The 9,553-nt window shown below is 31.4% G+C and overlaps 1 protein-coding gene across 2 annotated transcripts in view; it reads left to right on the plus strand.

Annotated features, from left to right (window-relative positions):
- Positions 1–9,128, plus strand: part of LOC139514680 (bifunctional glutamate/proline--tRNA ligase-like) — a 52,310-nt gene extending 43,182 nt beyond the window's left edge. For both annotated transcript variants that reach the window (XM_071304173.1, XM_071304174.1), the window contains 10 exons: positions 416–467; positions 936–1,145; positions 1,723–1,875; positions 2,164–2,265; positions 3,001–3,156; positions 4,021–4,215; positions 4,657–4,830; positions 5,534–5,694; positions 7,386–7,529; positions 8,182–9,128. In XM_071304173.1, coding sequence (XP_071160274.1) covers positions 416–467; positions 936–1,145; positions 1,723–1,875; positions 2,164–2,265; positions 3,001–3,156; positions 4,021–4,215; positions 4,657–4,830; positions 5,534–5,694; positions 7,386–7,529; positions 8,182–8,338 — 1,504 coding nt within the window. In that variant the 3' untranslated portion in view covers positions 8,339–9,128. The remainder of the gene's footprint in view (positions 1–415; positions 468–935; positions 1,146–1,722; positions 1,876–2,163; positions 2,266–3,000; positions 3,157–4,020; positions 4,216–4,656; positions 4,831–5,533; positions 5,695–7,385; positions 7,530–8,181) is intronic.
- The last annotated feature ends 425 nt before the right edge of the window (positions 9,129–9,553 follow it).

A 9,553-nucleotide genomic window follows, 5' to 3' on the forward strand; every position in this document is an offset into this window, starting at 1 on the left:
CTGTGTTAACTATTTAATCACAATCCAAATTCAGAGCTGTACCCAGCTTGAATGTTGTGTCCATACTAGCCCAACCGTTCAGGGTTCGACCTCTGCGGTCATATAAAGCTGCACCATGCAGAGCATCTGGTTGCAATTAGGTCAATTTTTACATTTGCTGGGTAGCCACTTCCTGTTTGCCAATAGTTTGAAATTTTACAACACTCATTGTACAAGGAAAATGTTCCTAAAACTTTTCTTCACTTTTGATATAAGGTCTTTAAGTGATCATTTATGCTCTGGTATACATACACACTACCTCTAAATATACATTCTGTGATCCTCTATTCTCAGCCAGAAATATCCATATATCAATACATGAATTACTGAATATTTTGGCATTATCTTTTTTGTAGTAATTATTTTATTTTTACAGGTTAGGTTTAGAAGCCAAGAAAGAAGAGAATTTATCTGATTGGTATTCACAGGTGAGTTCTAAATATTTTTTATTCATTTCAACTCTTAATTTCCTTGCCTTCTCTAAATATAATGTTAAATGTTACATACTATTATCGCTATTTTGTGCGTTTTTCCTTTGATCTTTTTTTGTGATAATTTTCATATCATGCTACTCTCTTGAGATTGAAAATTATAGCTAGAAACTAAGCATGCACGTGGCATTGCTAACGAAATTGGCATGAAATTGACAACGTCGTCATAGGTAAAATAGCGATAAAAAGATTATCATTGTTCATCTCAACTCGATTGCCTTTCTCGCTTTCGCCGTCCCGGCTCAAGCGAGAAAATCAATCTCGTTGAGATGATCACCGATAATCTATAAGTATCATAAATTGTATTGAATGAGACAGTTAATAGCAGGTGGCATTTTACTATGGCTTTGCAATTTTCTTATATTTTCTTATATTTTATTTTGATTGTTTGATATATGTTTACAGGTCATTCAAAAAGCTGAGTTGATAGAATATTATGATGTAAGCGGTTGTTACATTCTCCGACCATGGTCATATTCTATATGGGAGTGTATTAAGGAATTCTTTGATACAGAGATAAAGAAACTAGGAGTGGAGAATACATATTTCCCAATGTTTGTGTCCCATGCAGCATTGGAGAGAGAGAAAGCTCATATAGAAGACTTTGCCCCAGAGGTAAGCAAGGACCAGAAGATAAAATGAGGGATTATTTTGGCCAATATAAGGGACAGAGTGTGATACAGGAACTATTTTGGACCAAAAAAATATATAAAGAACAGGGTATAAATCGCATTATTTTGGCCAATCAAAATTGATAAAAAAAAAACAGCCAAGATCTGGGATTATTTTGGTCACACTGGGAAAATATGATTTTACCTATTAGAATGAAAAAAATATTTTAGGATTATACAATTATATGAAGTGTGTGTTCATTTAAAAGAGTATCCTACAGTCTATATCTACACAAGTAGCCTCACTCAGACATGCGCCTGAAAGTAATCTTCAAAAAGTTGATGGTTTTCTGTACCTAACTTTTTAGAAGTAAGGGGAAATAACTTTCAAAACTTTATTATGGAGGGTTTAGGAATGATGCATACAAACGTTCAGTTTGTCCGCTTTCACAAGTAATATCTGTTGTTAACACCATACATATATCAACCTATTTTTCTGACATAATTGCTTATTTTGTTTACTTTTAACCTTTCTAAATGGAGCAGGTAGTTAACTTTTTGTTATTACTGTTTCGTTTCAGGTTGCCTGGGTAACTAGATCTGGAAAATCTGAATTAGCAGAACCAATAGCTATAAGACCAACAAGTGAAACTGTGATGTACCCGTCTTATGCCAAATGGATAAAATCTCATCGAGATCTTCCATTGAAGTTGAATCAGTGGTGTAATGTTGTGGTAAAAACATATTTTAATAAATTGTTTATTTTACAAAAAAAAAATGGTCTAAAAAACTTCTCCACTAAAAATTTAAGATCAGATAGCATTTCAGAAAGTTTTTGATCATATATGTACAGTTTGTTTTTATATGTAGTTTTTAGCTGTTCATTAACATGATTTTTTTATTACTTTTGTTTCTACTCTTATCGAAATAACCTTTTTCAATTTCTGTTAGTAAAAAGAAAACTGTATAGTTTAATGAAGTCAATAGTGCAAGAATCAATGGTGTATCATTTATCATTGCAGAGGTGGGAGTTCAAACATCCACAACCATTTCTTAGAACCAGAGAGTTTCTATGGCAGGAGGGTCATACAGCCTGGTCTAACAAGAAAGATGCTGAGGAAGAGGTGATTCTATTGTGATATTTAGTTGTATACCATGTTACCTGATATTGTATGAAAATAGTTTGTTTTTGTTCATAATACTTTCATAAAAATCTTGCAATTAGCATTTATCTTTTGTAAAATTTTGTCCAATTTTTTATATGGATAACCATTGATAGAGGTGAATTAGTTACTACAAGACAGTCTCCTTTTTGATTTTGACAAGTTTCAGATGTCTTTCCAGTTTTCTTTATGTATCTTTGAAGAATTTAAATGAAAGCTTGGTGTCATCCATAAAGGCAAGTCTTTATTCAAGAGTTTTTGCTTTTTTATCATTAAAATTTCAACAATTATGAATTTCTGTGGTGATGATTCAACTTTCTCTAAAAGAATATTGAATAAAGAATAAGTTACAAATTTTGAACTTCAGAGAATGTAAATTTTACCATTATATTGATGGCACAATATCACTACGATGTCATCCCAAATTTTTTTCTTTAATTTCTCGATTATTTTTTCTTTAATTTCTCGATCATTTTGGCTGAATGCTGTTCAATTTTGTCAATGTTAAGCCCTTCTGTTCATAAGTATTAGGATAAATAACAAATAAATAAGTAGGATAGGTGATCAGAGGCTCATGGAGAAACAGTATTAGTTAATCTCTAATTAGAATTTAATTGAGAAAGAGGAATAGCTTCTTCTATCATTGTTGACAGATATTATCTAAATCTATCAAATTACCTGTTTGTTTTTATGTAGGTATACACAATCTTAGAGCTTTATGCCAGAGTTTATGAAGATTTATTAGCTATACCAGTTGTCCGTGGAAAGAAAACAGAGAAAGAAAAGTTTGCTGGTGGAGATTATACAACAACAGTAGAGGGTTATATCTCTGCTAGTGGGAGAGCAATTCAGGTAGGTCAGTAAAAACTGCTAGCTTTGGAAAAATCATTAAGTTATGTGCCAAATAACAAAGAGATTTAAGAGGTAAAAGGATAAAATTTCAGTTTTCTCCCTTAGGAAGCTTAAGTATCCAACATATAAAAGATTTTTGAGTTTTTAAGTTTCTTCAAATTTTTAATATTTCTCATAGGCAATTATTTATAGGTAAGTTAACCATTGTATGACCATTTAAACATTGCAATTTGTTTCTTTTTTCATGGACTTAACTCAATTTAGCAAAATATTTTCAACATTTTTATGCCCCACCTTCGATAGAAGAGGGGCATTATGTTTTCTGGTCTGTTCGCCCGTCCGTCCTTCTGTCTGTCCGTCCGTTCGTTCAGGTTAAAGATTTTTGTCAAGGTAGTTTTTGATGAAGTTGCAGTCCAATCAACTTCAAACTTAGTACACATGTTCCCTATGATATGATCTTTCTAATTTAATTGCCAAATTAGACTTTTGACCCCAATTTCACGGTCTAATGAACACAGAAAATGATAATGCGAGTGGGGCATCAGTGTACTATGGACACATTCTTGTTTATTAAAGCATAATGTTGAATTCAAGTGCAAATACAAATTCCCAGGACTTCCACTCTTCATGAAGCAGCTAATAACCAAATTTAAAGATTTGTAAAAAGTTGTTAAATATATTTTCTATTAAACAGAACTGTGTAAAAGGGGTTATATAAGGCATGTGAGGCATCATGTAATCTGCACGGAAGAAAATAGAATCATTTTCAACCTATTATATATAAACAAGTGTTGATCTTTGAAATTACTTGTTTGTTCAATAACCAAAATAAAAATGCATTTTATTTTTGTATTGTGATAACAGGGTGCTACATCACATCACTTAGGACAGAATTTCTCCAAAATGTTTGAGATCGTATTTGAGGACCCAGAAACACAAGAGAAACAATATGTCTACCAGAATTCGTGGGGATTGACCACACGTACAATTGGTGTAATGTGTATGGTACATGGAGATAACACAGGTCTAGTCCTACCACCAAGGGTTGCATGTGTTCAGGTGGGATATTATTTAAAATAAATAGCTTACATTTAAAGTAAAGTGTGGATCCATTATTTGTATAGTTTTCACTATAAAATAGCTAAGATGTTTCATTGTTTGTCTTATAATTGTTAAAGCAAAACAAAAAATCAGAAAACTAGAACAGAGTGAAAAGAAATGAGACAAATTTAACCAGAATTGATCATAGCTTGGTTAAGATGAAGTCTTTTTAACAGATTCATTAATCATTGATGTACAGTTGATACTGTATCTATCATGGAGATTGTTGTTTTTTTCTTCAAAAGTCACCATGCAAGAGAGGTTACCTTTCAATAGAGGTTCCCAAAAATTTCCCAAATCACCCATGGATAGGATTAAGGTAAATTGTTGTAGGTTTTACTGTATTTAGTTATTTTCTTTACATAAACTTTAAATGTGTATTTTTTTTCTTTCTAAAAGGTTATAATAGTACCATGTGGTATCACAGCTAACCTGTCTGTTGAAGACACAAAGGCTCTGATGGATAAATGTACCGAGTTCAAGGACTTGTTATTAAATGGTGGCATTAAATGTAGAGCTGACCTTCGTGACAACTATTCTCCAGGCTGGAAGTTTAATCATTGGGAATTAAAGGTAAACAATAATAAACAATTGAAGTTATTACATAGCCAGATTATTTTGGAAGGAATATACAGTTGTTGCTTTTTGTTGCAGTCTGTGTTTCTGAAACAAATTCTTATATATATTCACTTTAGTGAATTGGAATGAAACTCATATTGGTGACAGATATCAATAAAGGGGGAGGAATTGTAAGATTTTGGGATCAATAGGTCAAAGGTCTACGTTGCTAATCAAGAAAAAAAAAAGAAGACATTTATGGGCAAACTATTTGTTTTCTCATAACATGAGTTTTCTATGTTAGATAAAAGTCAAACATATGAAGATGAAAGATATATGAAAGGGAAAGCATCCTTTTTATTTCAGCTAATTAGGTCAAACCTCTACACCACAGAGACTAAAGAGAGACTAGAAATATGGAAATAAAAGGTGCAATTTGTTGTTTCTGGGTAATCACTTGAGGTACACTTGTTGGATATTAATACAATGGTGGATATTAGACAATGAATTGGTATTATATTTTGAGGTCAAAGGTCAAGATTATTATTCCTAATATGACATGCTTTATTGGGGATCATCTGTACTGTTTAGGGCACATAATTTTGCTTTTCCAGCTGTCTTCTTTTTCAATGTATTGACCAAATAACAAAATAAATAAATTTATACAAATTAATCTCATTTCATTTATGACCTTTTGTATATCATTGTAAATTGACAGGGAGTTCCAATCCGTCTAGAACTGGGTCCACGTGATATAAAGAACAACCAGTTTGTAACAGTGAGAAGAGACACTGGTGAAAAAGTAACCATGAAGAATGATAATGCAGTCAGTCAACTAAAGACATTGCTAGACAAAATACAAGAAAATCTGTATTCAAAGTAAGAATTTATACTCATTAACATATAAGATAGAAGTATGTGGAAAACATTGGAAAAAATAAACATCAAATAACTGGATTCCACCAAAAATTCTAAAGGCAGAGGATATTACAAAAACAGAGAAGAGAAAAAAATTCTAAAACACTTAGTTCTTGAATATTAGAATAGAAATGGACAATTGTTAACAGTTTTTTTTTATCAATTTTACGAAACTATTTTAAACACATGTCTTAAATCTGAAGTTTCGATTTTAGCACATTGAATATGTATGTTAGTTGAAATTTTCTCAAAAACCTTCCATTTTTGTAGAGCCTGCAACTTTTGTTGCAGAAAGCTCGACATAGGGATAGTGATCCGGCGGCGGCGGCGTTAACTAACTTTTTAAAAGCTTTATATTTTAGAAGGTGGGAGACCTGGATGCTTCCAAAGTATACTTTGTATATAGATGCCTCATGTTACGAAGTTTCTGTCAGTCACACGTCAAATGTCCTTGACCTCATTTTCATGGTTCAGTGACCACTTGAAAAAAAAGTTCAGATTTTTTGTAATGTTGAATTCTCTCTTATTATAAGTAATAGGATAATTATATTTGGTATGTGCGTACCTTGCAAGGTCCTCATGCCCGTCAGACAGTTTTCACTTGACCTCGACCTCATTTCATGGATCAGTGAACAAGGTGAAGTTTTGGTGGTCAAGTCCATATCTCAGATACTATAAGCAATAGGTCTAGTATATTCGGTGTATGGAAGGACTGTAAGGTGTACATGTCCAACTGGCAGGTGTCATCTGACCTTGACCTCATTTTCATGGTTCAATGGTTATAGTTAAGTTTTTGTGTTTTGGTCTGTTTTTCTCATACTTTATGCAATAGATCTACTATATTTGTTGTATGGAATAATTGTAAGGTGTACATGTCTAGCGGGCAGATGTCATCTGACCTTTACCTGATTTTCATGGTTCAGTGGTCAAAGTTAAGTTTTTGAAAATTTTTGAGTTTTGGTCTTTTTATCTAATACTATATGCCATAGGTCAACTATATTTGGTGTATGGAAATTTTTTATGATCTATATGTCAGTCGCACAGGTTTTATTTGAACTCGACCTCATTTTTACGGTTCATTGCTCAGTGTTAAGTTTTTGTGTTTTGGTCTATTTTTCTTAAACTATAAGTAATAGGTCAACTATATTTGTTGTATGGAATCATTGTTAGCTGTACATGTCTGCCTGGCATGGTTCATCTGACCTTGACCTCATTTTCATGGTTCATTGGTCTTTGTTTAGTTATCTTGGTTAATGTTAAGTTTATGTGACAAATAAAGCTTTATACTTAGGACTATCAACATAATATCAATGATTAGTAAAGAAGGCGAGACATTTCAGCTTGTGCACTCTTGTTTCATAAAATGATGTAAAAGGATGGTTACTATAACGAATGAAAGCAAGATTTTTTTTTACTATTAAATTCTAAAACTGATTCACAAATTATTTCTTATATACTATGTTGTCATAATTTTGTATTACATTGATTTGATTATTAGTTTCTCTTCACCAATTGCATAAAAATTCTAACCAAATGGCAATTAATTTCATCAGATCAAACTGTTCAACTGGTTAGATATTTTAACCAACTGTTGTAGAAATACCACAGTCAAGTCATACAAATTAAATATGCCCTCCCTAATTTATTTGCAGGGCAAAGGCAGATTTAGATGAACATTTAACAATAGCTCATGATTGGACTAATTTCTGTGATATGTTGGATAAGAAAAAGATTATACAAGCACCATTCTGTGGAGGCATTGCTTGTGAAGAAAAAATCAAGAAGGATAGTGCAAGGTATAATAAATACATGTTTATAGTATAAATTTGAATTCTTGGGGTGTCTCCGTTCTAGAGTTATGCCCCTTTACAAACAAAACAGTTGCTGAATATTTTGTTTCCGCTCTCTTAACTTAAGTTTACATTTTATGAAACTTATACCACAAAACTCAAACTAAGTACAAATTTGGGTAGGGTCACTTTTACTGTTCTTCAGTTATGTCCCTTTATAACTTTATATGATATGCAAGCGGGGGCATCATCTGTATCCCATTGACACATTCCCTATTAATTTTTTTTTTTTAAATTTACTGTAACTATCTTTTAGAATATCTGGTTGATATCATGGTTCTTTAATGACCTTAGATTATGCTTGTAGAATAATATTTTAAAAGAAGTTTCTTAAATAATACAACACAACTACTAAAAAAATTGTTTGAAAACAATATTATGTGGGGTAATTCCAGCAGTTAACGCAGATATCTACTACATTAAATAACTTAACACAAAATATATCCTATTTCAGTAAAAGCAAACTAGAAGTACATTTTGTAATACATTGTCATGTCTTGTATTTACAGAGATGTAATTGTAGAAGAAGGGCACCTGCTATGGGGGCTAAAGGATTGTGTATACCATTGTAATACATTGTCATGTTTTTTATTTACAGAGATGTAGTTGTAGAAGAAGGGGCACCTGCCATGGGAGCTAAAGGATTGTGTATACCATTCAAACAACCTCAGAAGTTACCATCAGGAGCCAAGTGTATACATCCAGATTGTAAAGACAAACCACAATTCTATACACTGTTTGGACGAAGTTATTAAAAACTTACAAGCTTATAGATATAAATACTTTATTCAATAGTGACTTCAATACACATTTTATATTGCATGTTTAGGTTATCACAAATATATAAAGAGTTCAAAATAGGCTAAGAAAAAAATGAAGTTTATATTTTGTTCTTTACTTTTAATTATCTGCTTTGAGTATAAAGTTGTGCACTCAGTAAAACATCAAATATTCAAAGGAAATTTCTTGGAATGTACTTTGTACAAGATTATGAGAATATTTAATGCTTTGTTTATCTCAACAGAATTGACAACTTAGGACAAATATACCTGTTTAGAGACTAAATTAGTAATTATAGTCAGAATAATTGATTAAACCATCAAGCTGGATTAGTGCTGTTAGATTTATTTTTTAATGTATTTATTTATTAGAATGTTATGACTGGAATACTAGTATTCATTTATTGAAGATTATTATCTGTTACATTTACTTCAACTACCAAAGTGTCACAAGATCATGTATTTTAAGCAAAACTATATTTTTCATATAATTATACACTAAATATAGAAATTTCTCTTTGCTTTCTTAAAAAAACAGGGTTTTATTTTTATTTCCTAATACATATATGGAACTAGTAAGACATTGCTGTTACTTTATGAATAATCTACTTATGTTGACAACTACCAAAGAATTATGTTATTTATACTTAAAAAAATTGATAAGAATTTTCAGGTAAAAAATCAACATTTTATGATTGATTCAGAGTTTATACTGAATAGATTGGAAATATAATATTGATATTGAATAAATACATCATCACATGCAGTTTTATGAGTTGATACTTACATTTTCATCTACTTATAAGATACTTTTTTCTTGAGGCAAATTTATCAATAACTGATGGATTTTTCTTAGAAGAAATTTAAAGGTGTCAGTAAATAAACTCAACAGAGAATAATAGCTATTGGATTTTTTCAATGGGACAGACTCTATGTGGCTTGCTTGATAGTTTTTCAGACATCATCTCTGCATTTTGGATGGGATCAAAACATTGAGCACAGCACTCAATACATCCTATCCTTGAACATTTGATGAAATATATGCTCAGATATTCAAATTCAAAAATGATGTGTATAGTGATACTGGTGAAGAAAATTTAGATTTCAAAGTAAACTCTACTGCCAGTCATTATGAATGTTCTATCAGTACCAAAATATCATTACTTGGTAAAACAAAGTTCACAATAAGAA

The sequence above is a fragment of the Mytilus edulis genome, chromosome 3, assembly GCF_963676685.1.
Source record: "Mytilus edulis chromosome 3, xbMytEdul2.2, whole genome shotgun sequence".
NCBI lineage: Eukaryota > Metazoa > Mollusca > Bivalvia > Mytilida > Mytilidae > Mytilus > Mytilus edulis.